Source organism: Cervus canadensis, chromosome 1 (genome assembly GCF_019320065.1).
Source record: "Cervus canadensis isolate Bull #8, Minnesota chromosome 1, ASM1932006v1, whole genome shotgun sequence".
NCBI classification, from domain to species: domain Eukaryota; kingdom Metazoa; phylum Chordata; class Mammalia; order Artiodactyla; family Cervidae; genus Cervus; species Cervus canadensis.
Window position 1 is genome coordinate 36,748,643 of NC_057386.1, and position 27,955 is coordinate 36,776,597.

At 51.6% G+C, this 27,955-nt stretch overlaps 1 protein-coding gene across 1 annotated transcript; it reads left to right on the forward strand.

The window, feature by feature from the left end:
* The first annotated feature begins 3,406 nt into the window (after nucleotides 1–3,406).
* On the forward strand, nucleotides 3,407–26,746 carry CCDC92B (coiled-coil domain containing 92B). The gene is made up of 4 exons (XM_043478017.1): nucleotides 3,407–3,683; nucleotides 15,101–15,253; nucleotides 19,834–19,881; nucleotides 22,862–26,746. Exons 2-4 carry the CDS (start codon nucleotides 15,124–15,126, stop codon nucleotides 23,455–23,457), a joined length of 774 nt encoding a protein of 257 aa, XP_043333952.1. The 5' UTR covers nucleotides 3,407–3,683; nucleotides 15,101–15,123; the 3' UTR covers nucleotides 23,458–26,746.
* The last annotated feature ends 1,209 nt before the right edge of the window (nucleotides 26,747–27,955 follow it).

Here is a 27,955-nt window from a genome sequence, read left to right on the forward strand (position 1 = left end):
ACTGTGGGTGCCTTCTGCTACAGCTGGAGTCACCTCCTCACTGAGGGGCTTGATGAAGCCCACCTCTGACCTTGATTGGGCTGGAGTTTGAATCCTGACTCTGCTGCTTACAAGCTGGGTGGTGTCAAATATAACCTCTCTTAAGCTTTATTTTCTCCACCTACAAATGGGAATAAACCTTTCCTATAGGATTTCCCTGAAGTTTCTTATTTTTAAATTTTTTACATTAATTTTTTTTTTATTTTTGGTTGCTCTGGGTCTTCACTGTTGGGTGCAGGCTTTCTCTAGTTGCAGCGAGCAGAGGCTACTCTCCATTGCGGTGCACAGGTTTCTCATTGCAGTGGCTTCTCTTGTTGCAGAGCACGGGATCTAGCCAGGTGAGTTTCAGTAGTTGCATCTCTCAGGCTCCAGAGCTTGGGCTCAGTAGTTGTGGCACTCCTTCGCATATGGAATCTTCCCGGACCAGGGACCGTGTCCCCTGCATTGGCAGGTGTATTTTTATCCACTGTACTACCAGGGAAGTCTTCTCTGAGAGAGAGATTATGTGGGTAAAGTCCTCAACTCAAAACTTCTGAGGCCAGAGATTCAGTTTTTATACATTTAGTTTTCTTTGACTTGGTTACAAGTTTAATTTTGAAAATAGAAATAAGATTTTTTTAAGTATTTAGTAGATGACATAGCATATAGAATATGCTTAATAAATCTTGTTATTATCAACATCATCATTTGCAACATCATCATCTCTAAGTATGTCATCATATATCTCTAAGTGTCCCCATGACATCAGATACAGGGCCATGCAGTCTGCTTTGCTCAATATTATTTTACTCTGTGTGCTGACTGACTGATTGCTAACCTCCTCCCAGGAGGAACCCCTAAGTCTCCTTGGTGTCAAGTCCAAGCCCTAACTCTGCTGGTTCATCATCTTCAGTTATTCCTTTGATGCTTTTGTGCACATCTTTTGTTGTCTCACACGTGGATCTTTTTCCAGCCAAAGATGTTGCAAGTGTCCTATGGACAGCCCTAGAGGCCCAGCTTGGAGCTTGGCCCAGGGCAGGACTCTGCCAGAAGCACTTACTGTGTCAAAGCTGGAGGCCCCCAACCCATGACCAGGCAGGGCCACCCCTCAGACAGGCATCTGGAGCAGTTTCCTCCAGCTGGTAAAAAACCAGAGTCCCAGGATCCATCTTGATACTGATCAAAGAGAAGACCATTTGGTGTCCAGTTATAACAATTCCATCTGCACACACATTAACATTACAAAACCCTTTCACTCTCACCTCATAATATTGCCCCCCACCATGATCCTGTTGGCAAAGTAGACGTTGCTTTTCCTTTTTTTATATTTGAAAGAGGAACCAGAGCTTAGAGAGGTTAAGACTTGCCCAGAATTACCCAACTAATAAGCAACAGAGCTCAGACCAGAGCCCAAGTTTTTGGGATATAAAATGTACCTTTCATCCTTCTTAGCAATATCTCAATTAGTTCATCAGAACTGATAAATCACTGGGTTAGCAGACCCATAGCCCTGCTGGAGACACACATACACACACACACACACACACGCACACAATACATGGCACAGGAATGCTGCCCCAGGAGGGATATCAAGAGATGAAGAAGCAGGACTGGGCTGGCCTTTCTGCTCCTCTCCTAAGGGTTTCCTCAAAGGAGAAGAGTTGAAGAGGGTCTACCCACAGCACAGCCGGAGGCTAGAGTTCCCACAGTGGGATTTGAGATGCCTTTGAACACTCAGATGATAAAGCATCTGACTACAATGCGGAAGACCTGGGTTCAATCCCTGGGTCAGGAAGATCTCCTGGAGAAGGAAATGGCAACCCACTCCAGTATTCTTGCCTGGAAAACCCCATCGACGGAGGAGCCTGGTAGGCTATAGTCCATGGGACTGCAAAGAGTTAGACACGACTGAGCGACTTCACTTTCTTTCTTTCTTTCTTTCTTTCTTTGAACACCACTGCCTGTCAAGCCAACTAAGAGGGTGATTTCTTCAATCACTGCTGCCAAGAGCAGCTAAAACTTTCATCTACTGACACCCAAGTCCAGTTAAGGTTTAAAAGTTGACTAGGGAGGGGGGACTTTGAGGGAGGATGGATACGTGTATATGTATGGCTGAGTCCCTTTGCTATTCACTTGAAACTATCACAGCATTATTAATTGGCTTTATCCCAATACAAAATAAAAAGTTTAGAAAATAATTTTTTTCTAAGTTTTAACGTGGACAAAAAAAAAAAAGTTGACCAGGAAGGAGATGGAGCAAAGAGATCCATAGAGAAAAGACAGGATGACCTTGAGGCCAATGATTTGTTGGAACCTGCCCCAAGGCCCTCATGCAAAGGTCCCACAATTCCAGAGACAAAGGCAGAAGATTTCTCTGGACATTTGGCCCAGGAGGGTAAGGAGGAAAGTTCTTGGCTGGCAACAGAGTGGGAAAAGCCAGATCAGCCCTTTAGTCTGAAGCCCCTCAGTCCCTTCCTCCAGTCCCTTCAGGCAGGGATGGAAATGACTTACCCAGAGACAGTTCTGAACCACCTGCTGCTCACTCATGCCACCTGGTCTCTTGCCATCATGAGAACAAATGCCTAATGAGCACTCAGCACTGTTTCAGGCACTTAACGTGTATTAACTTATTTAATCCTCACGACAACCCAAAGATCTTATGAGCTGCATAGACCATCATCATCCCATATTACAGATGAGGAGGCTGGGGCCCTGGAAGGAGGAAGGTATTGGCAGACGAGAAACAGAAGCCAAGCCATCCAGAAGCCTCCCAAGGCATAGTGAGAACGGATCAACTCCAATCTTCTGGACTCTAGGGTTTCAAAGGGATCCTCTCTCTTGGCTCTTGGGACCCGCAAATAGAGGCAAAGAGGATGTCTCATCAACTGAGGCCCAGAGAAGTGATGTGACTCACCCAAGGTCACACAGCTAGTGAGCGATCTGAAGCACAGGGTAGAAGTTTTGACCCTTGGTCAGTTCGCACTCCCCAATCCCAACCCTTCCCTGGACTGGGCGCGGGGGAGGGGTGGGGTGGGAAACTGTCTCAGGTTTCTACGCCAGCGGGTGGGCAGAGGGGCGGAGCGGATCGCGGCCTGCCGGCCTGGGCGCTGTCCACGGTGCTGATACGCCCGCCGCGCCCTTGCTCTGCAAGTGGCCGGCGGGTTCCCGGGGTTTCCCTTCCAGCTTCAGTCAAAGGCGGCTCCGAGAGTTCGGCAGCCCGCCGGGGTCCTCAGGCCTGGCTCCCGGGGCTCCCGGGACTCCCGGGATTCCCCCTCCCCCGGCCGCGCTCAGGCTTCCTCCCCTCCCCCCGCCCCGCCCACGGCCCCTCCCCGCCAGTACCAGGTCCCTCCCCTCCCCCCGTATCTCTCCCGCCCCCCGCCTTCCCCCCTACTGCTCGTTCGCCAGTTCCGGTCACGTTGCTGGGTGTTTACGCCTGGAGCCCGCCCCGGACCCCCCCTCCCCGCCCCGCGCACTCGGCGCCCGGGAGCCCCCCGGAGCCCGGGCCCGATCGCCCGGCGGCCTCGCAGCAGCTGATGGCGCCACAGCTCGGGCGGGCGCTGCGGAACCCCGGGCGCAGCTAGCGCGGGGAAGAAGAGCGCCTCCCCCCACACAGCCTGGCCCGGACTCAGGGCCCCGCTGGCCCGTCGCTCCCTCAGGTCCCGAAGGTGAGGAGGCCGGTGGGCGTGGGGCGTGGGCGCCCGGGTGGGGAACCGCACGACCCGGGCTCCTGCTCCCCCGGGAGGGCGGGCGCGGGGCTGCGTACCGCAGCGCGGGAGGCGGACAGGACCCCGCGGGCTGCTGGCAGAAGTTGTCCTCCGCCGCCCAGACTCCGACCCTTCCTGGCCCTGGCGAGGAGTCCACAGCGGCGGAGGGGGAGCCCCCGCCACCTCCTGCCCTCTGCCACCGCACACATCTTTCTTTTCGCCTGCCTTTCCCTGTCCTCCCTGGGTACCTCTCTTCCCCGTCCTCCTTAGTCTCCACATCCCCCCACTGCCTTCGCTGGGAGTCATATGCGAGGCATAAGCAGGGCAGAACAGTAAGACCGAGGGGGTGGGGGCTCCAGTTTCCCCAGGCATCCCACTCCCCGTGTCCCTGGATCTTCAGCTCCACCGAGGTCGGGGCTCCAGGGATCTTCAGAGGAGAGAGGAGCCATAGCCTAGAGGTCTGGGGGGGAGGAGGGGCCCCGGAGTGGGGACGACCACAGGACCTCCACCCCGGAACTGTGGCTCCACAACTGGCCAAGTGACCCCCACCCTGCATAGAGTCCCAGACATTTGTCAAGGGCTGACTTTCTGTTCCCAAGGCAAGTCCCCAGGAGAGCCAAGGACTTGGGGGGAGGGGGAGTAATTATTTTTTAATACGTGTACTGCCTTGGCTTGGTGAAGCCCTGTCCTCAGGAAGCTTATGGCTTAGAGCAGAAGTCAGGTTTGCACATGCATAGGAGCGCACACACACACACACACACACACAGTGAAATGTGATACAAGGCAAAATACCCGGGAACATAAGGAAGGAGAGCCAGCCTGGTGTGGTGGGCCAGGAAAGGCTCCATGGGGAAGGTAGCATTTGATCAGGGCCCTGAAGGATGGGTCAGGTTTCAGGAGGCAGCAACAGGGTGGGGGATAGTGAGGGGATGTCCATGACTAGCAGTAAGAGGTAGAATCTGAAAGAAGTGTTCAAACTGCAAATGTGGACTGTGTTTAGATTGTGAAGGGTCTTCAATGCCAGGGTGAACTCCCAGTGGGGTGCTCCCAGTTACCAGGCACTGTAGTTGTATATTTTGAGCAAACTGCTTAACTTCTCTGAGCCTCTGCTTCCTCATCTATGGAGGGGATATACTAATAAAGCCTTCAATGCAGGGTTGCTGTAAAGATCAGTGAGTTAGGGAGTTCCTTTGTGGTCTAGGGGTTAGGACTCAGTCCTGTCACTGCTGAGGGCCTGGGTTCAATCCCTGGTCAGGGAACTAAGATCCTGCAAGCCGGCGGGTACAGCCAAAAGAAAAAAGAAAAGATGATAAATAAGTTAATATTCATAAAATAAAATAAGAGCAGTGTCGCCCATTTTTCATTATTATATAGGTATTATTACCTATGCACTGATTTTTTTTTTAAACTTAGCCACATGGCTTGCATGGTTCCCCGACTGGAGAGCAAACCCAGGCCCTTTTCAGTGGAAACTCAGAGTCCTAAACGCTGGACACCAGGGAATTCCCCTGATGATTATTATAATAAATATTGTTACCTGTGCATCCATGTCTGAGGAAGATTTCTTGAGTTCCTGCTCTCCCTCCTACTCCAAACCTGAGAGTTAGGTAGTGAAGAGGAATGATGGCCAAGAAAAATAAAGAACATACTAATTCATTTATTTATCCATACATTACCATGCCTATCTTATCTAATATACCTGCCCGGACTATAAGAATGATAAACATAGTTTAACATTCTTCTCAGTTGGAAAGATCCCCTGGAGAAGGGAATGGCAACCCACTCCAGTATGCTTGCCTGGAGAATCCTATGGACAGAGGAGCCTGGCGGGCTACAATCCATGGGTTCGCAGAGAGTTGCCCATGACTAGCAACTAACACGAAACAAGAATGCATACTTAAAGAATCTGAACAAAATATGGGTATTGGAGTGTTCAGAACAGTGCAAGGTTATGTGTTGACTCAATGAATATTTTCAGTCCTAAAGAGAAAAGAAACCCCAAGTATGAAATTGAAACTGGGGCAAGAGAAACAGTCAGGGGCTGCAACGTGGCAGACAATACAAACTCCATGTAAGCAGAAAGCAAGAGGCTTCAATTCTGCTTCATTTCCCAGCCATGGTGTCTGCCTGAGGGAGAGATGGGGGCAGCAGAGACCAAGGGAAGGAGGTCTAAGGAAAGGAGGAAGTCAGCTACTCAAGGAAAAATTGGGCTGTATAAGTGGTCTTCAAACTTTTGGTTAGCGGAAGCCCTGTCTCCAATGAATTTATATGCACAAGCCCATTATATAAAGAGGAATAAATACAGCAAAGCCTCCAGTCCTGTCTTTTGCCCCCAAACCTCTTGGCAACATCTGAGATCCCTTTACAGAACTCAGGTTCTATGAGCAAAATTTGAAAAACACTGTTTGAGATGATTCTTTGAGCCCTGAGTGCTATGATTCTGTACTTTCTGTGGTTCTTGCCATTCAACAAGCTCTAAGAACTGGAGAGGAGAGAGAACTACAGTTTCTTCCTTGTCCAGTCTGTGGTAGGCAGATAGCTAAAGGAAGGTGTACCCATAAGCTCCACAAAGGTAAGCAGGAAATGAACTCATTTTCAGAGATCAGGAGACCTGGCCTTAGAAAGTTAGAATTGTGCCAAGGTCACAGAGTTCCTGGGCCTGACACTTTGTTGATGGTTGGGGACCTGAGAGATTTCTCCCACCAACTTCACCAAGAGGGAAAAATACTTGTAACTTTCAAACAGAGAAGCATGTCAAAAATACTTGGAATCTGGTGGCTCAGATGGTAAAGAATCTGCCTGCAAGGAGACCTTGGGTTCGATTCCTGGGTTGTGAAGATCTCCTGGAGAAGGGAATGACAACCCACTCCAGATTCTTGCCAGGAGAATTCCATGGACAGAGGAGCCTGGCAGGCTACAGTCCTTGGGGTTGCAAAGAGTTGGACACAACTGAGCAACTAACACTTTCACTTTTTTGACAGCCTAGTGGTTAAGACTCCATGCTTCCAGTGCAGGGGATGCGGGTTCAATCCCTGGTCAGGGAACTAAGGTCCTGCATCCTACATGATGTGGCCAAAAAAACAATTTTCCTTAATATACTACTTGGAATTAACTCTATAAAAGATGAAGCTTGTATTACAGATCCTTTTTTATTCTTGATGACAATTCTCAAAAATGAACTTTTTTTTTTTTTTTTTTAATCAAACTAGAAAATTCAAAGAAAGAACTAGGCGCACTAGGAGAAGGTGGGCAGCAGAAACCATGCAGGCCCTGAACCGGTCAGGACAGTGGACAGAGGCCAGGGACCCTTCTCACCAAGCACTTTAATCTGTGAGTTTGAGCATCTCAGGCTGGGTGTCAGGAGAAGACAGCATTGAGAAATCTAACCCTTGGTCCACTGGCCTGGACCAACTCCTCAGGCAAAACCGTCTTCTGAAACCTGGAGCTTCCAGCACTGCGTGTCTTTGCAAACATCTGACATTTTCCTGGCTTGGGCCTTCTGAAACGCCTGTGCTTCCCCAGCGACACAGCAATCTTTGTTGTCCCTGGTTCCTCCTTCCTCACCCCATCCCCTGCCCTCTCCCAAACAAACTAAACTATAAGAAAGAATATTTGCCAAGATCGTTTGTGACCCAAATATCTGCCCTGAGAAGAACAGCCTGCCTGGTTGGAAGCAAACACTCAAGTCCTTCTGGGAAGACACAGAAACTGCTGGCTGGTTCAGTCTCTCACCATGGCCAAGGTCTGGTCTCCAGGGCTATGTGGAGAGGGCTTTACCCTTCAGAAATGTTTGCATTTCAGCAGCAGGAACAGACATTTTTCTCTCTTCATCCTAAGCATAGGTCCCCACGCCTTCATCTTCCAGGTGCATGACAGTAGACAGACAGATGCAAGAAAAGCAGGAACCCCCTCAAACACACACACACACACACATGCACACATGCATGCACTCCTAGAGGCATGCATGCAGGTTCAGGTATATGTACAGACACACAGGCACACACATCACAACATAGATATACAATAGCACAGGCATAGTTCACCTTTTTCTTACCAGTTATGCACCAGATTACTGACTATCTACTTGACATCTATTTCTCCTTGTTTAAGGTCTCCTGAGCATGTCAAATCTAACATGTCTCAGGCTGAAATCTACCTTTTCTGTAAATCTGCTTCTCTATCAGTCTGTCCCAGCTCCACAAATTCACTCACTCATGGATTCTATGCATACTTACTAAGTAGCTCCTATTTGCCAGAGTCCATGCCAGGTACTGCTGCTGCTGCTGCTAAGTCGCTTCAGTCGTGTCCAACTCTGTGCGACCCCATAGATGGCAGCCCACCAGGCTCCCCGGTTCCTGGGATTCTCCAAGGCAAGAACACTGGAGTGGGTTGCCATTTCCTTCTCCAATGCATGAAAGTGAAAAGTAAAAGTGAAGTCGCTCAGTCATGTCCAACTCTTAGCGACCCCATGGACTGCAGCCTGCCAGGCTCCTCCATCCATGGGATCTTCCAGGCAAGAGTACTGGAGTGGGGTGCCATTGCCTTCTCCAATGCCAGGTACTAGGGAACAGGAAGAAACAAAATGGAGTCCTTCATCTTACAGTGCCAACGATCTGGCCAGGGAAACAGATAATAAGCAAAAATGTGATATATTCTTGTGATGGTAAGTTCATGAGAAAAAAAAATAGGGAATGGAGAGTGACAGCAGGTTGTGTTTGTTTGTTTGGGCCTCAACCCACAGCTTGTGGGGTCTTAGTTCCCCCATCAGGGATCAAACTTGGACCCTAGCAGTGCAAGTGTGGAGTCCTAACCACTGGACTGCCAGAGATTTCCCAATGGTTCTATTATATATATAAATGCTATATCATTTTATTTTCCTTTTTTTTTGACTATGTCACTCCCTATGAGAGATCCTAGTTCCCTAATCAGCAATCGAACCCACACCCACTGCAGTGGACGCTCAGAGTCTTAACCACTGAACCACCAGGGAAGTCCTGCCTTACAGTTCTGTTTTAACTCAGGTAATCAGAGATGTGGCTCAGCAGCCAATGCAGGAGACCAGAGTTCAATCCCTGTGCCAGGAAGATCTTTTGGAGAAGGAAATGGCAACCCCTTCCAGTACTCTTGCCTGGGAAATCCCATGGACAGAGGAGCCTGTCGGGCTACAGCCCATGAGGTCAAAAAGAGTCCAACGTGACTGAACAACTAAACAGCAACAAATCAGAAAAGGGCCCTGAACTAGAGTCCTGAATGCAGGGAAGGAATGTGCCCTGAGGATATCCTGGAGAAGTACATTTCTGGAAGAGGGAATAGCACTGACAAAGTCCCTGAGGCTAGAGTGTCCTGGGCAAGTTGGATAAAAAGGAAGGAAGCCAAAGTGACTGGGGTGGAGCCAGCAGGAACAGTACAGATGAGGGCAGACAGAGCCAGGGGCGATTGGCTTTCAGAAGAACTTTGGGTTTGGTTTTAAGTGAGATGGGAGGGCTTTGGTTGAGGGCAGAGAGATGTTAGATTTGCTGAAGGAGGCCATTGCAGGGATATACCAGAGGGATGGCGGGATTCTCTGGTTCCTCAGCTGGTAAAGAATCTGCCTGCAATGCAGGAGACCCCGGTTCAATTCCCGGGTCAGGAAGATCCCCTGGAGAAGGGATAGGCTACCCACTCCAGTATTCTTGGGCTTCCCTGGTGCCTCAGGTGGTAGGGAATCTGCCTGCAGTGCAGGAGACCTGGGTTTGATCCCTGGGTTGGGAAGATCCCCTGGAGGAGGGAACGGCTACCCATCCCAGTATTCTGGCCTGGAGAATTCCATGGAATTCCATGGGGTCACAGAGTTGGACATGACTGAGCGACTTTCACCAGAGGGATGGCAGGGACTGGGACTAGGGTGACAACAATGGAGACAATGAGACTTGACTGGATTTAGGATTTTTTTTTAAATATGTGTGTAGGTATTTATTTGTATGTATGGAGTGTGTGTGTGTGTGAGTCACACAGTCATGTCCAACTCTCGGCAACCCCATGGACTGTAGCCCGCCAGACTCCTGTCCATGGAATTCTCTAGGCAAGAATACCGGAGTGGGTTGTCAATTCCCTTCTCCAGGGGATCTTCCTGACTCAGGGATCAAACCTGGGTTTCCTGCATTTCAGGCAGATTCTTTACCGTCTGAGCCACCAGGGAAGCCCGTATGTGTGTATATATGGAAAAGACTTTAAATGCTGGGAGAGACTGAAGGCAAAAGGAGAAGAGGGCAGCAGAGGATGAGATGGTTAGATAGCATCACCCACTCAATGGACGTGAATCCGAGCAAACTTCAGGAGATAGTGAAGGACAGGGGAGCCTGACGTGCTGTGGTCCGTGGGGTCACAAAGAGGCAGACACAACTTAGGGAATGAACAGTGCTCTGTCACTTCAATCATGTCCAACTCCTTGTGACCCCATGGACTGTAGCCTGCCAGGCTCCTCTGTTCATGGGATTCTCCAGGCAAGAATACTAGAGTGGGTTGCCATGCCCTTCTCCAGGGAATCTTCCCAACCCAGGGATCTAACCCGCATCTCTTGTGTCTCTTGCATTGCAGGTGGGTTATTTACCCACTGAGCCACCTGGGAAGCCTCAAATAACAACAAATGTATTTGTTTATTTGACTGCCCCAGGTCTTAGTTGCAGCTTGCAAACTTTTGGTTGGGGCATATGGGATCTAGCTTCCTGACCAAACCTGGACCCCTGCATTGGGAGCATGGAGGCTAGCCACTGGACCACAAGGGAAGTCCTTAGGCTTTTTTTTTTTTTTTTGAAGGTAGAGACAATAAGATTTGCAAACAAGTTGGCTGTAAAATATAAGAAAGGAATCAAAGATGACTCCTAGGTTTTTGATCTGACCAACTGAGTTCCCTCTATCAAGATGGCAAACACCTGGTCAGAGCAGACTTGGAGGAGGAATCATAAGAGTTCAGTATTGAGACTTGAGGAATGGTCTTGAGAGTATTGGGAGTTAAGTCTGAGGGACGTATTAGACACCCAAGTGGTAGTATTAAGAGATTTAATTTAGGGGTCAGCATATAAATATTGGGTTGGCCGTAATATTTCATTCGGATTTTTTTGTTCTTTTTTTTCATTCAGTTCATTTTGATTTTTAGTAAGATGTTATGGAAAAACCTGAACCACCTCTTTGGCCTATCCAATAGCATTTACAGCCATGGGATTGAATGAGATCATGGAGGGAGTGATTATAGAAAAGGTCCAGTGGGAAAGATGAAGAAATGAGGAAAGATCCAGTAAATGTGTCTTCATACTTGAGTTTCCCAGACTGGAAAGCTGGGAGACATCCTAGACGTCCCTTTCCCCATGAGCATGATCTAATCCAGTCCATTCCCTCATCCTACCAGTTCTACCCCCTAGAATACACCTGGACCTTTCCACCTTCACCTCCATCATCAGGTCCAAGCCTGTATCATCTCTCACCTTGGCAACCGCTCCATTTCCCAGCTGACCTCCTCGAGTCTGTTTGTTCTGCCCCCTCTAATCTGCTCTCCATGATAGTCAATGGTCTTTTAAAAACACAAATCATATCATGTTCATCTCTTGCTTAAAGTCCTTTAGTAAATTCCCAATTCACTTAGCATTAATCCACAACTCTTAACATAGTTTAAAGTCCTTGGGAGATCTTTCACTTGCTAAACCTCACTTCCTGTGACTCTCCCCTAATACTTTACACTTCAAATTTCACCACCAGTAGCCATGTCTCCATTCCTCAAGACCACATAAAACACTTAAACACAAAGCTTGGGGACTTCTCCAATGTGGTCCAGTGGCTAAGACTCCTTATTCCCAATGCAGGGGGACTGGGTTCAATCCCTGGTCAAGGAACTAGATCCCACATGTTGCAACTGAGTTCTCATGCCTCAACTCAAGATCCCGCATGCCACAACCGACCCAGCACAGCCAAATAAATAAGTCAACTTTAAAAAAAAAAAAGCTTGGCATATAATAGGCACTCAATAAATGTAAGCTATCAGGATTATTCTACCTCTGGGCTCCACAGATGCTGTTCCCTGTTTGAGATGCTCTTCCCTTTACCCTTCTAACTCCTCCTCCCCCTCCAAGTTTGTGTCAGTGTTCTATTGCTGCATCAATTTATTATCTCACAGTTTCCAAGGATGGGAAGTCTGGCACATTCTACTTGGGGCCCACTCAGGGTCTCCCAAGCCTGAAATCCAGGTGGGCCTGCATCCTTCTCTGAAGACTCGTCTAGCAAAAGATCTGCTTCCAAGATCGCATCGGTTCTTGGCAGAATTTGCTTCTTTGCAGCTGTAGGACTGGAGTCCCTGTTTTCTTGCTGTCAATCAGGGACCATCCTCAGCAACTAGAAGCCTCGCTCAGGTCCTGCTGTAGCTTCCTCCACAGGCTGTCTCACAACTGGGCACTTTTTCCCTTTCTAGTGTGCATGCCTGCTCAGTCACTCAGTCGTGTCCGACTCTTTGTGACCCCATGGACTCCTCTGTCCATGGAATTTTTCAGGCAATGATACTGGAGTGGGTTGCCACTTCCTACTCCAGATCTTCCCCACCCAGGGATTGAACCTGTGTTTCTTGCATCACCTGCATTGGCAGTAGGACTCTTTACCTCTGAGCCACCTGGGAAGCCTTTTCTGCTTCTAGGCCAGCAGCCAAATATCTCTCGGGCTTCAGATCTCTTCCTACAGCAAGAGCCCTTTGAACCTGCCTCACCCAGAATAATCTGAATTTTTTTTAACTCAAAGTCAACTGATTGGAGATATCTGTAAAATCCTTCACCTTTGCCATATAACCTAATCACAGGAGTGAAAGCTGTCATATTCACAACCCCACCCACACCCAAGGAGGGGGGATAAGGTAGGAGAGTGTGTCTTCCAGGGGCTGGGAATCTTGGGGACCATCTTGGAATCCTTCTTGCCACAAGGTCTCAGCCTAAAATCATTTCCACAAGGAGACCTTCCCTGACTCCTAATTTAAACTATGTCCCACTTTATATTCTTACACGTTACTCTGCAGGTTTCTTTCATGGCTCTTACAGGTTGTCATTTTTAACTTATTTGGCTGAATTGGGTCTTATTTGTGGCAGGCAGGAACTTAGCTGCATCATATGGGATCTTTCATTGCAGTGCACAGACTCTGTGGGCTTAGTTGGTCCTTGGCATGTGGGATCTTAAGTTCCCCAACCAGGGATCAAAGCTGCATCCTTGCCATTGCAAGGCAGATTCTTAAACACTGGACCACCAGGGAAGTCCTTATTATTTGTTTGTTGCATGCACCTATTTGTTTGTTTGATTGTCTCCTCTTCACCCTGTGAGCTCCATGAGAATAGAAAGGAGGAATATCCTTTTGTTCATCACTGTGTCCCTGTACCCAGCACAGTGGTTGGTAATATTAGATCACTGAATGAATGAGTGATGAGCAAATGAGCAAATGTGGGCAGGGATTAACCTCCTCATACATTAGACAGAGAGGAGAAGGGATGAAGCATTGATTGAGCCAGGTCCTCTGCTAACTGCTCTATAATTTCTATTTTCATTTAACCCTCACAGTCATCCCAGGACTGTTACTATGAGTAGCCTCATCTTATAGAAAGGGAAAGCAAGGTTGAGAAAGGTTAACTTTCTTGCCCAAAGATACACAGCAGGGAACCGAAAGATCTAGGATTCAAACCCAGGACTGTTTTCAGTGTAAATACTGGGGAACATCTTTGGATTCAAAAGACTTGGTTGGAGAACCGGATCTGCTGTCACTTACTGGCCATGTAAACTGGCACAAGTCACTTCCATTCTGAGTCTGCTTCTTTGTGAAACGGAGGTGGTGATACCTACTGAAGGGTGGTTGGCAGAAGTAAATTAATGTGCATGACGTTCCCTAAATATAGCAGAGTGGTCAGTAAATGTAACCTGTGATTCCCACAGACCAAAGAACGCCCCCACCCAGCTGAAATGAAAGCTCACTTGGTTGGATTAGGAAAGCCCTGGAGGTACAAGGAAAAGGGGCCCCGAGAGAGGAACCTGTGAATGTGAGGTTCTCATTCTCAGTCCTGCTGGCTGTGCTTCTGCCAGTGACAGTCTGGATTTGCAGAGGCTTATCAGAAATTGGGTATGAAGGAACCGTTGCTGAACAGAGCAATCCATCAGCTGCTTTTCCTCTCTGCTGGCCAGGCATTCCTAGGGCAGGTGGAGGAAAGGCCTCCACAAGCTTTGTGAGTCCCTGGCAGAGGAGACATGAGCTCTGAGTCCTGGACATCAGAGGTCTGGGCTTCTGCCCTCTGCCTCCTGTTTTTGCCCTCTGCCTATGCTTTCCCAAGACGCTGGTCATCACAGAAGAGACTCACAGGGAAAGGGGCAGGGTCAGAAGAGGGAGTGCTGGAGAGCCAGGTCACCATTAGGATTCAGGGATGTAAGTCTTCCTCTCCCATCAGAGTGTCAGAGCTTCCACCATGGATCTACTCCTTGGGTCTCCTTATCACACTCCCCCACTCCCCTTGGGAAAAGGGCTTCTATTACCTGCCTTTAGCCCACAGAATCAGTGTGAGTGAAACATTCATCAGACCGTCCTCCTCTGACCTAGAAGAGCCCAGAGCCCTGGGTTGAGGTTAAGTCAAAGAAACGCAATTGAATTGGAGGAGGGTTGTGCTGTAACCATCAAGTACGTACTCAGGCGCTCAGTCATGTCCAACTCTTTGCAACTCCATGGACTGTAGCCTACCAGGCTCCTCTGTCCATGGGATTTTCCAGGCAAGATACTAGAGTGGGTTGCCATTTCCTCCTCCAGGGGATCTTCCTGACTCAGGGATCGAACCCGCATCTCCTGCATCTCCTGCATTAGTAGATGGGTTCTTTACCACTGAGTCACCTGGTAAGCCCTCTAACCATCAGTCCTGCCAGCTGATGGTTGCCCTTGAACTTGAGGGATGGCAGAGCTGGAGAGGGTTCAGGATTCTCCACAATCCCCTAATTTTACCCAAGAGAAAACCAAGAGCCTAGAGAAGGGGAGGGCTTGCCTGAAGTCACACAGCTGGTTAAGAAGCAGACTAGAACCCAAATCTCTGTCTCTCTTTACTGACTTTGCTGCTCTGTTGAGATATAGAAGAGGCTAAAGTTCCATGGGGGCAAGGAACTAAAGTCATTCCCTCTGAGCCTCTGGTTCTTCATCTGTTGAACAGGAGTAATGATACTTCCTGCCAACACACCCGCTTGCTTCGGAAGTTTCAGTGAGTAAATTCAGGGGACCTGACTTCAGGGGCAGAATCATCTACCTGCCACAGCAGGACCCCAGATTGAAGGAGATCATTGAAAGGATCTGAAGGTGGACAGGGTGGATGGGCCCAGAAAATGTGGGTTCACCTTGTTATCCTCCCCAGGTGGGGCCCAGGCCTGGGTTGCCATGGATACCGTGTCCCTGGAGCATCAGATCCAGAGCGTGCAGCGCCACATCAGCTTCCTGAAAAAAGAGCAGATGGCCCTGCTGCGAGACCTGCACCTGGAGATCCTGAGGCTGCAGAAGCGCTGCTCGGGTGAGGCCTGGAGGGGTGAGGGGGGTGGCTGTCAGCAGCCGCAGCACCGTCTCTGATGGGGTGTCCGCCCTCAGCCTCCCTAAGCCAGGCACGTGTTCATCACCCCTTTCTCTTGGTGAAGAAACTGAGTCTTGGGGAAGTGAGACACACGGAACGTGCAAGCACCTCCCAGCCCTAAGAAGCCCTCAGTCTTGGACTTCCCTGGTGGTTCAGTGGTTAAGAGTTCATGCTTCCACCACAACGGCCACAGGTTCGGTCCCTAGTTGGGAAACTAAGATCCCACGTGTTGTGTGTCATGATCAAGAAATAAATTTATTAAACGAGATACACAAAAAATAAAGAGGGCTGACAGTTCATAGGCAGGTTCATGCTCAGCTTGAGGCGTAAGTGATGAGGAGGCCAAGTATCCCACACTGTCCCGAGGATTAAGCACTTCCTATCCCTGAGAGCTGAGTAAGATTTAGACATGCTGAGATATTATGGGGTAATGAGAATGGAGAAAGCTTTGCAAAGGAACGGCATGGCAACATCCAGAAGGTAGGAAATCAAAAGCTCATGAAAAGTTCTGTTTGACTGGATTACCCTCTACTTAAAGCTGGTGGGATATATAGCTGGAGCCAGAACATGGAAGACCTTGACCAATATCAGGATGGCTAAGAAGTTTGGCCTGTCCTCCTGGGTAGTAGGGAGCCCCTGAAGGTTCTTGAGCAAACTCATGCTACATTAAGAAACTCAATCCAGCAGTTGTATGGCAGATGAATTGGTGGGAGAAGGAGGCAGGGGGACTAGTGACAGGTCCAGGGGAGAGATGAAGGGGGATGGAAAGGGGAGAACCAGTGGGATGCAGAGGGACCTGGCAATCAATCGGATTTGTAAGCAGGACAGAGGGAGGCGACAGGGATGATGTAAACCTCGTGCCTGACCTCTATTCTTGGACCTCAAGTCTCAGCTGTGTGGCCTTCTCAGAAGCTTGGCTCTGGCCCAGATGCTCACCCTGCATCTTCAAGTGTAGGCTTTAGAGCCAGTGATTCAGTGTCTCAGCTGGAACATCCCAGTCTCATCATTGTACAAATATGTAAACTGAAGCCCAGAGACAGAGAGTGAGAATCACAATGTATCAGAGTCAGGATTAGAACCTAGGGCGCCACACACCCAGTCGTGAAGCATCTGTGGCTTTTTTTTCTGGACACACCACGCAGCTTATGGGATCTTAGTTCTCTGACCAGGGATCGAACCCTCGCCCCCTGCAGTGGAAGCACCAGGTCTCAACCACTGGACCACCAGGGAAGTCCCCTCTGCTCCTTTCCACCCATCCTCTCCCCAGCATACTCAGATTTCCACCTCCCTTCCCTGCCCTACTCATGGGAGTCTCCTCCTTCCCCAGAAAGAAACTGAGGCTCAAAGGGCTTGAGTGACCCACTGGGCTTCTCACTCTATGGCACAAGAAGCCACCAGTCCTGACTTTCAGCCACCACAGTCCCCTCTAGCTCCATATACTGCTGTTCAGCTGCCACCTGCCAAGGCCAGACTTCTTGTCATCTCCCCCAAAGCCTGGCAGGCAGCAGAGGCCAGCCCTTGGGGGCATGGATGCCCTACACCGTCTCATTCCTGCCTGATGCCACTTTTTTACTGTAGTAATGACATTAAAGGGATATTGACACGAGTGAACCCTAAGACCCTATAGCTCTTTCTCTAATTTCTTTTTGCTTCATAATTATTCTGAAGACCTGGGTCCTTCCACGCAGGACACAGGCCAGGATCCCAGGAAAATGGGTTGCTGTCGTTCAGTCACCAAGTCATGTCCGACTCTTCACGACCCCATGGACAGCAGCATGTCAGGCTTCCCTCACCATCTCCCGGAGTTTGCCCAAGTTCATGTCCATTACATCCGTGATGCCATTCAACCATCTCATCCTCTGTAAGAAAGTGTAACAGGCAGGAACAGAGGGCCCTCAGCCCCCACCCTCCTTCTCAGACAAGTATGGGCCTGCAGCCTCTTGGTTATTGATTAAGGAGATAAAAATAACTCTGGGCTGGCCTGGAGCAGCCACTCCTGGGGCTGAAATGACTGAATAAGGCCTTCCCTCCAAGGGGTGGAGGAGAGAGGAGGAGAGGAGAGAGGACAAAGGAGATGTTTTTAAAAAGAGATTAAAGAGGGATCCAGAGAGTGGAAAAAGGATAAGAGTGAGAAGGGGCTGGAATAGGAACCAGGAGGGCAGGGCTTAGGGAAGAACCTGCCCAAGAAGGGGTGATAATTCAAAATAAAGGGGCTTGAGAGGTAGGTGGGTGTGTTCTGGTTGGGAAGGTAGCTTGGATGATAATAAGAGCTGACTCAGCTAGACTGAGTCCTTTATTTCTTTTCTCTTAGCAAAGAATCTTCCCGCAATGCCAGAGACCCAGATTCGATCCCTCGGTCAGGAAGATCCCCTGGAGAAGGAAATGGCAACCCACTCCAGTATTCTTGCCTGCAGAATCCCATGGACAGAGGAGCCTGGCGGGCTACAGTCCATGGGGTCTCAAAGAGTCAGACACGACTGAGTGATGACCACTTTCACTTTCATAGGTGAGAAGACTGAGGCACAGAGAGGTGTTGTCACTGGCCCGAGGTCACACAGCGTGTCTGACCTCACAGTGTGCGTGCCTGCTAAGTCACTTCAGTCGTGTCCGACTCTCTGTGACCTTATGCACTGTAGCCCACCGGGCTTCTCTGTCCATGGGATTCTCCAGGCAAGAATACTAGAGTGGGTTGCTGTGCCCTCCTCCAGGTGATCTTCCAGACCCAGGGATCGAACCCGCGTCTCTTGCATCCCCTGCATCGGCAGGTGGGTTCTTTACCACTAGCCGCCTGGGAAGCCGGTGCCCTCATGCATACTCATCTAAACCACCAGGACTCTGGCTGGAAGAGGAGCAAGGAGGTTTGATGGATGAGGGAGTGGAGCCCAGCTGGGATTCTGTCTCCCTTCCCCCAACTCTGGTGGTTAAAGGCTATGGAGAAACATGCCCACAGGCAGTTAGTAACAGAGCCAGAGTCCCTTAGGCTACTCCCCAGACCTAGTCCAGGGTCGCCCCTCCCCCGCCCCCCGGGGTTTACATCCCAGGGCCTCGGAGGAGGGGCCAGGTTAGCCCCGGGAAGCCCTGGGGGAGGGTCAGGCTCTGGTCACAGCAAAAGGCCCAGGCCCTCCAGGCTTTCTGTCTCCTGGAAACAGCTGGCCTCCCCAGGGAAGGCACCTCCGGTAAAGCCCCTGGTATCTAGAAGAGCCTGGTGAGGGCAGCGAGGAGGGGCGGGCGGAGGGCCCACAAGGTGAGTCTCCCTCTGTTGGTACTGCCGGACAGTGGACCCGGGGATCCGCTTCCTTCCCCCACCCCCACCTTCACACCTTCTCCCTTTGGGCACAGACAGCGTCCCTGCAGGTACACGCAGGTGCGCCTGAGAGGTGCCCTCCGTCACAGGCAGCTGCCCCTCCTGGGCTTCCTCCTGCCCCTCTCCCAGCCCTTGAGCCCTGATGGAGTTGGGATGTAGTGGAATGGGGAGTGGGCTGGAAAAACAATCAGACTCAGCAGGCTGAGGGGCGGGGCATGCTGGGCTCGAAGGGGTGGAGACTGGGGACAGGCAGGGGAGGAGACTGCTCCTGCACTAGTGCCCTTGGGGGGCCCCCTGGCTGCCCTCAGCACCAGGCTGACAGCCACGCAGGCTTTGCTTCACTAGGTGGCTCTGTCCTCCTTGAAGCTCCTCTCCCTCCCCCACGGAATGTGGCAAAACCAGGACTTAGCAAGGGCACAGCAGTACTGGCTGTGAAACCAGTGAAACACGTGTGTCCTATTGGTAAATACCCTGAGTCCCCTCTTAGTGTCCCCAGGCAGCCCACCCAGGACACTCCAACCTTCCCAGACTAATCAAACCATCACCACAGTGGGAGGTGAGAAATGTCTGTTTGTTTTGTTTGAATTGGTGGGTCTGACTCTTTGCAACCCCGTGGACTGTAGCCCACCAGGCTGCTCTGTCCATGGGATTTACCAGGCAAGAACACTGGAGTAGGTTGCCATTTCCTTCTCCAGGGGATCGTCCAGACTCAGGGATCGAACTAAAGGCTCCTGCATTGCAGGAGGATTCTTTACCGACTATGCCAAGTCGGACCCTACCCGGACCCACCAATAGACACTGAAAGGTCTGTGCCCTGGACAACAGGTGTCCCCCAGACTGGCTCTGATTGGTTGGCATGTTAAATATTTGTACATCACCTCTGGAAAGGGGCAAATACTCCCACCACCACCAGCCCCAAAAGCAAGCCTTCGTCCCACAAGGGTTGAACTAATCCCCAAATTCAGGACACAGAGTTGGAAAGATCTATTGGAAAGATATCTGGACTTAGAATCAGGCAGATCAGGTTCAGGTTGTACCTCTGACACCTCTCTTTCATTGCTTTCCCTCTGGGCTGCATTAAAATAGGTATGGGGGTGATTTCGATGGTTTCTGAGCATCCTTACTGCCACTTTTACTGGGTTGTGATTTTTAATCTCACACACATACTCTCTCTCTCTGTTTCTAACACACAACGGCCTTTTCTTATCTCTGCCCCCAGAACTGACCCATGACCTGGAGATGAGAGAGGCCCAGTCACACCAGCAAGGTAAGAGAACAACTGGTCACCATTTCCCCCCGACTTAGGACCCATGCCTTCTCCATGCCCAGCTGAGACTTGGGGATAGCCTCACATGCCCACTCCGCTGGGTGGCCTTGTGCAGTGAACAGCCAGCACCACTGTACATACACACATGCCTGGTATCCCTGTCTCCATCCAAATTGGGAAAATGAAAGCAGGAAGGAGATGGTTTCCAGGAAGTCCACGTGCCTGACTTCATTCCTTTGTGACCCACCTCCCCAGTCTTCCCATCCTTGTGCAAGTGATTCTCACGGTCAGTGTGCACACTCGTCAAGATTCAACATGATGGCAATAGGAGGTCTTTGACTTCAAGGAACTTAGTCTAGAGGTGGAGAAAAGAGACAAGTGCACATTAGCAAATTCTTCATTTTATAGAAACAGGACTTCTTGCGAGTGTAGCGGTTCCACTAAAGTGTTTGTTTATAGATTATCACTTCATCCATAAAATGGGGAGAGGTGTGGGGAGATAGCATTCAGTGAGTGTAGAGTTTCAGTTTTGCAAGAAGAAAAAATTCTAGAGATCTGTTGCACAACAATGTGAGTATATTCATAGTACTTTAGAGCTAAAAATGGAAAAGGAAATGGCAACCCACCCCAGTATTCTTGCCTGAAAAATCCCATGGACAGAGAAACCTGATGGGCTACAGTCCATGGGGTCCCAAAGAATTCAGACATGACTGACCGACCAAGCACACACATCCTTAACCATTTTTAACACACAGTTAAAAATGGTTAAGATGGTAAACTTAGCTATTTAGTTTTTTGCCACAATTAATTTTTTTAAATGGGAGGGATTGCATTGTTCAGATCTTAATCCCCAGGTAATATGACCTCTGAGAACTAGGACTGGGTGTTACCCATTGCCTTCCAGTACAAACACGTTACCTGACATAGAGAGGGACTCGGTAAGTGCTTGATTTAAAATGAACCACAAAAGTAGTATTTCTTTGACCAGAAGGGTTTTAAGAATGGACTTTTTGCCATGTGGATGTGCTGCTTATAGATCAAAAGCTACATGACCAAGAGTTAGGCACAGGAAAGGCTGGAAGGTTAAGGTAAAATGTTAGAAGCCCTACAAATTACCTGCATGTTCATGCATAAAGATCTAAATACTTATGAACTTGAACTAATTCTGCCCACTATAAGTGGCAGTTGTGGGCAACCTCTTGGTGCCTAGTGCTTGGAGGAAGGGGAGGTGCATTCCCGGATATCAGGAAAGAACAGTTGTGTGAAAACAGTAGCTTTGGGGGCCTCCCAGGTGGCTCGGGGTAAAGAATCTGCCTGCCAATTCAGGAGACGCAAGAGACACAGGTTTGATCCTTGTGTTGGGAAGATCCCCTGGAGAAGGAAATGACAACCCACTCCAGTATTCCTGCCTGGAAAATCCCATGGACAGAGGAGCCTGGCAGACTACAGTCCGTGGGATCGCAAGGAGTCAGACACGACTGAGCATGCACTCATAGTAGTAACTTTTACTGTACCTACTGTCCTTCCTCTGAAACGGCTTTGGGGATCATCTGGACCCCCGTGCCTTGGGTTGTTGCTTTTTTTTTTTTTTTTTTAAATAAATATTATTATCTGGCAGCACTGGGTGTTAGTTGCATGCAAGACTTTTTTTTTTTAAGTTGCAGCATGCAGGATCTAGTTCCATGACCAGGGATCGAACCCTGGCCCCCTGCATTAGGAGCAAAAGAGTCTTACCCACTGGACCACCAGGGAAGAGTCCGCAGTGCCCTGGTTTTTATCCTCTCTCTCACTGGGCCTAAGAGCTAGTTTTCTGTGTTCTCATTTTCTATGAAAATCACTTGGGGATTCTCCTATCCCCTCTAGAGTCACTTTTTACCTTCCCTTAGTCACCTTTCGGCTACTGATATCCCCATACTCACTCACATGTGCCAGTCTTGGGATACAGTCCTGGCTGAGATGGAGCTTATGATTCAGGGAGCAGGAGTCCTCAACCGTGGGGGTGTATTAGAATCACCAGGGAAGATTTAAGAAGCACCAGTGTGCTGGTCCAACCCGGGGAGAGTCTGATTCAGTCTGAATTTGTTAGGGCCCAGGAAACTATTTTTTTAAACTCTCTAGGGAATTCCCTGGTGGTCCAGTGGTTAGGACTCTGCGCTCACACTGCCAAGGGCCCAGGCTGGATCCCTGGTCAGGGAACTAAAATCTCACAAGCTACAGTTTCAAAGGTCAAAATAAATTAAACAACGCTTTCTGGATGTTTCCAGTGTACATCCAGGTTTGAAACCGAGTGCAGTGGGCAAAGACAAACAATGAACAAGTAAAACGTGTAATAAATGCTCTCTTTATGAAGGAAGCAAGGTTCACAGCACAGATTCACCTTTTCCGCTCACACTCCCAGTTCTTTCAGTCCCTTGTTCCTGTGTGTCTCTCCTGCCACAGGGCTTTTACACAAGCTCTTCCTTCCGTGGGAAGCATCCTTCTCTTCTCTGTTCACTACTTAATTCCCATTCATCTGTCAGATCCTAGCCTCGTCATTTCTCTGCTGAGAAGCCTTCTCCGATTAGGTCACAGTCTCCTGTGACAGTCGTGGTGTTGGCAGGTGTCACACATGCACCTACACATTCTTTTGTGATTATGTACCGTACATCTCCCACTGTGCTTACTGAGAGCTTCGTGAGGAATTATCCACCCTATCCGCAATCCCCAACACGACGCACAGAGTCAGGGCTCAACAAATTGTCGTGGAGTGAATAATTGGTCTGGGAAGGGTTTGCTCGTAAGGGCTGGACGGAAGAGTTTAGAGGCTCGGCCAAGCAGGAGGCAAGAGCTGGGAGGGGGGAAAAGGTAGGCGAGCAGGAGTGAGCCCGAGCTTGCGGGACCTGCAATCGGGGAGGTGCGGGGCTTCGCTCTGAAGATTGGTGAGCTGCGCAGGTCCGGCCAGGCGGGGACCCTCACTCTCCCCTCCCTCTCCCCTGCCCAGAGTTGGCGTCCCGGGAGCTGGAGAGCAAGTGCCGCGCGTTGGAGTCGCAGCTGGCCGAGCGAGCAGCGGCCAACGCGGAGCTGCGGCGGGAGGTGGCGCAGCGCGAGGCGCTGGTGTCGGCGCTGCGCTGCAGCCTGCGCGCGGAGGAGCGCCGCTTCCTGGAGGAGCTGCGTCGCCGCAGCCACCGAGCCACCGTGCTGAGCACGGAGCTGCAGAAGCACACCGAGGCGGCCGCCTACCTCTCCTGCCAGCTGCATGCGGCGCGCCAGAAACTGCAGACTCCGCGCCCGGGGCCCGGCACCGCCGCCGCCACCGCCGAGCCCCGGATCCGCCGGCGCGCACAGCGGGCCCGCCGCCAGCCCGCAGCCGAGGCCGCCACCAAGGGCCCCGGCCGGGACTGGGCCGCCTGGGAGCGTGCGGCCGGCGTCCCGGACGACCTCGATGCCATGCCCGACCCCGCGCTCTTCCTCTACGCCCGGAGGCCCCAGCGGCCCGGTGGCCGCAGCCCACGTCAGCCGCCTCCCCAGGAACCCCCGGACCAAGCCGGCTCTCCGGCCGCGCCCCGCCCACCCAGTGCGCCCGCGGACCCGGAGTAGGCGCGGGGCGGGCGAGCGGGCGGGGAGCCAGGAAAGGCTGGCCCGGGTTTCGACTCAGCTCGGGCCTGGGCGGATAGGGTTGGGGCGGGTCCCTGGGGCCGAGGGAGCCAGTCCCTCCCGCAGGGAGCGGGCGGAGGCGGCCCCTGCTCCCCCGCGCGTTCCAGCCGCCCCGGCCTTTTGTATTTCCCGAGGCTTTGAGCTGTCGCCGCAGCTTTGAGCTCTCCTCTCCCGCCGGGGAGCTCCTCCGCCGGGCCCAGCGAAGGCACTTTTTTTTTCCTTGGAGAGGACTCACAGTACCGATCCTTATCTGGTCCCCACCCTGCCACTGGGAGGGGACGGGGCGGGAGTCACGCCCTGACCCAGGAAAGTGACAATCGTTTGGCCATAGCGGGGAGGCCGGGCTGGCCTACGGAAAGGAACCCGAGTGGCCCTTAGCATCCTTAGGCCTTCCAGCTCCCCGCTGCGGCCTCCCCCAGACCTGCACGGCCGCCCTTCCTTCCCAGCCTGCCTCCGAGGGGCGGTTCGGGCTGGGGGCTAGAGGCTGGACCTTCTCCCCCACATTCCCTCTCTCCCCCAACCTGCTAATAGATCCTTACAGGTGAGCACGGAACACTTTAGAAGACGCCTCCCCCCCAGCCTCTGGTGGGGGGAGTATGGACTTACGGAAGTTTGAACTTCTAGAAATTAGCACCCATAGACCCTTAGAGAAGATTACAGAATGGGTTTGGTGGCAGATAACTGTCTCCAATTCTCAGTTCTTCCCGGGTATGTAGATTCCAAGGACACGCCAGAGTCGGGCTGATGGAAGGGTGGGTTAGAAACTGTTTTCAGGAGGTAGCTGGGAACCTGAAGGCTGCCCTGGGAGTTTCCCTAGTCCTGTTTATTGGTGCTAATTTTGCCCAGCTTCCTAATTAGCTGGTTGCACCCAGAGGCAGGAAGAGGGGCCCTGCTTCTTGGAAGTGGCAGCTGTTGATAGAAGTTTGAGTGTGCTGGGGGCTGTGGGTGGGGGGATGGTGGGAACGCAGGTTAGGCCCAGCCTCACCCTCGCCAGGACTGCCCCCATCCTGTCAGACCTGACAGCAGCCGGTGTTCAGTGCCCTTTGTCTAGGTTGGGGAGTGGCAGACGGGAAGACTACTGCCCCACCTCCTAGCGCGTTTCTCCCCAGCTCCCCCTCACAACCAAAGGCGGGAAGTCCAGCTCCAGCCCGATTCATGGCGCCCACCTGAGTCCAGCCTGGAAAGACAAATCCCTAGAACCCTGTCTTCTCGTGCCATCCCTCTTTTATTGGTCGTGCATCAAGTCCGAAGTGCCTGTGAGGTCTTCCAGGGGCCACCAAGGGAGGACATGGGGCAGGAAGAGGCCTTGACCTCACTCACGATGCCCCATCCCAGCAGGTCCTGACCCTCTGCCTGGGGCTGAGACTTCTGCTTGACGCCCAGAGGTCTGGGAGGTCTCCAGGGGGCGATGAACCCTTTTCCCATTACGGCCCCATGAAGAAAAGGGGGACAGATCCCCAATTACACCCCCTTCCACTGTATACGTTAGAGGGAGCAGGACACGGGTGAGCACACAAACGTGCAGCCCCCCTCCCCGCTCAGGGCTGCTGAGACCACTGAGCAATAAGCAGGCCCGGTCTGTGTCCGCCACTGGGGCGCCCTGGGGACGGACAGTGCTGTCCAGTCTAAAGGGCCGCGGGAGTGGCCTAGGGTCCTTGCTCTGCCTGCTCCCACCTCTCCGCTCCCCAGTCTCTGTGGTTGTACCTCTGCCCTCTGTCTCCCCTCAGGTGTGGGTGACTCACGACCCCTTGACCCTTGACCCGCTGCCTGCCTTTTCAGAACATGTCCCAGGAGGCCTCTCTCTCTCTGCTCGGGGCTGTGCTCACTTGAAGGGGCCTATGACCCTGGGAAGGAGGAGGGAAAGGGGGTCTTTCTGGAGGCACCCACCCAAACTCTCATCTTCCACAACCATACTTTCGGGGTGAACTGGGTGACTTTGTGAGGTCAGTTCTTCTACAGAGATGGTGAAGTACTCTATCCACCCACCCACCCACTAAAAGCCATAGCTCCACCCAGCTGGCCTCCCCCGGCTCTATAGCAATAGCCCTCTTCCTCCCTCCCTCTGTACCCGAGGAGCCCGGCTGGGGGCCACCACAACACCCCTGCCCCACCATCCTCGCTGGTGGCCTGCCTGCCTCTCCCCAAGTGACGCATCAGCACGTCCCGTGTTGTCCCCCTTCCAGCAATCAGAGATGACTCTTGTTCCTGAGCTACTTGGAGATCCCGGCTCCCCGCCCCCCATGAAAGGTCCGGAGTGCTGGGGCGGCTGACTCACTGACTCTCAGCTGAGGTGTGGGGGTGCCTGGGAAAGGAAACGCAACCATCCCTCCCCCCTCCACTCAGCAGGCTGGGGGAAGGTCCAAAGCAAATACAGGGTTCCAATTTTAACAGAAATGCCCCCTCCCCATCCCTCTCCTGGAAATAATAGATGAGAAGCTTTCCTCCTCCAGAACCCTCAGGGCGCTAAATCAAATGAATAAGACTGGGAGTCAGTGGTCTGCCCTTGGCCTCAGTGGCAGGGAACTCCCCAGCCTTGCCCTCAGCTTCTGGCCCTCCCCCTCTCCTAGCCTGGGGGACCCACCCTACCAAAGGAGAGACCCCCCTCCTCGAGCCCCTGAAAAGTTTGGGTGACTAGAAAGGACATTGCCTTCCCTCTCCCTGTCCCCCCCCTGCCCCCCGCCTCTCCACTCTCCCCTCTTTGCTGCACGAATCCCACTGGGGGAGGGGTGTGTTGACATGGACACTCAGGGGCCCTAGTTGCAGTCAGGAGCTGCAGGTGGGGACCCCTCCCCATTCTGGAAGCCAGCCAGGGACCTGTGGGCAATACAGCGTGAGGCTTTGTGCCCCTGCCCCCCGCTCACAGTGGCCTGCAATTTGGGGGACCAGTCCAGGGCTGAAATGGGGTAGCCCTCCCCCAAAACAAGCAGCAGACTAGAGGTCCCCCTGATGGAGCAGAAGGAGGCCAAGAGGGTGTGGAGCAGCACCGCCTCTTGGTGGGGAGCCAGCATCCTCTAAGGAGCGGCCAGCCTTGAGCAGGGGACCTGCGAGTCTTCAGAAACACCAGGCAGGAGCCCCACAGGCACGGCAGACGGATCCGGCTCCAAGTTCTCTGTTGGCTGCGCTTTTTAATCCAATGCTTTTCAGAGAGTATTCACTCATCTACAGAAATAGAGCCCTGTGCTTTAGGGGTGACTGTCATATGCCTTATTCTTAATAAAATACCTGAAAAACACAGAAGTCAAACTTTTTTCTATGAGCACTCCACCCCACCCCCCACCACCTGATGGGGCTGGTCTGTGGAAAGGACGTGGAGGAGACAGGATGGTTTGGGAGTTAGCCCGTTGGGGGGAGGAGGTGATGAGACTGGGAGCTGAGACTCCCGAGTCCCTTCTATGGATAACCCTCACATAAGGCACAAGGCTCTCATCTGAGATGTCCTGAGGCTCAAGCTAGCCCTGTCTCCATACCACCCCAACCCAAGGGAACAAGCAAGACCTTAGATCAGAGGCTCCTGGCTAGGGTTGGCAGGGATAGATGGGAAGGGTTTTATGCCTGGAATTGCCCATTGTTCTGGCCCAGAAGCAACCCTGGGCTTCTGGACATCTTTGGCAATGTTGGTTCTCCTTCCCTGACACCCATCTCCATCTGATGCAGCTACGAGAAGCCCAGCGTCCCAGAGAAGAGCCCTAATCTTATCCTCCACTCCTGAGCGCTGTCCTGGGACTGCCGTTTGGGAGCTAGCACACTCAGCACCTTCAGGCTCGCACATCTTCAGTGTAGGCCTGGAGAAAAAGCACGGCTCTGCAGTCTAAGGATGCCGAGGACATATGGGTTTTGCCTGCAACCTTTCTTCTGATAACAGTACCTTCTCCCATGTTAGTCCATGGGCTTCCCAGGTGGTTCTAGTGGTAAAGAACTTGCCTGCCAATACAGGAGATAGAGAGAGTGTTGGATCCCTGGGTTGAGAAGTTCCCGTGGAGAAGAAGATGACAACCTACTCCAGTATTCTTGCCTGGAGACTCTCTAGGACAGAGGAACCTAGGGGGGCTACAGTCCATGGAGTTGCAGAGTCAGACGTCTGTAGCAACTTAGCATGAAGGCATGTTAATGCATGTGTTGGGGGCGGGGACTATCCCCACCCATGTGACCCAGGTCACACTAACTGGGTTAGAGGTGGGCATGCAACTCTAAGCCGATGAGAACCCACGCTGTAACCTTTCATTTAACACACAAGTTAGGTGTAGGGATACAGCAGGGAAACAAACAGGACTACTGCAGGACCAGTTCTTAGGTGGCTAAAATGGCAGAACATCATCCTGGAAGACTGACCATTTGCCCCAGGGATGGAGCTACCCGAGTATGAGGCTCCACAAAAAAGTAAAACCAAGAGAGATGGAGACACGGACTTCTCCTGCAGTCCAGTGTTTAAGACTCTGCACTT

Bases quoted from the DNA above. Each gene is read 5' to 3' on its own strand.
- CCDC92B (XM_043478017.1), top strand. From the start codon at position 15,124: ATGGATACCGTGTCCCTGGAGCATCAGATCCAGAGCGTGCAGCGCCAC. The intron at 15,254-19,833 runs GTGAGGCCTGGA...CTCTGCCCCCAG, and splicing joins GCTGCAGAAGCGCTGCTCGG to AACTGACCCATGACCTGGAG. The intron at 19,882-22,861 runs GTAAGAGAACAA...TCCCCTGCCCAG, and splicing joins GGCCCAGTCACACCAGCAAG to AGTTGGCGTCCCGGGAGCTG.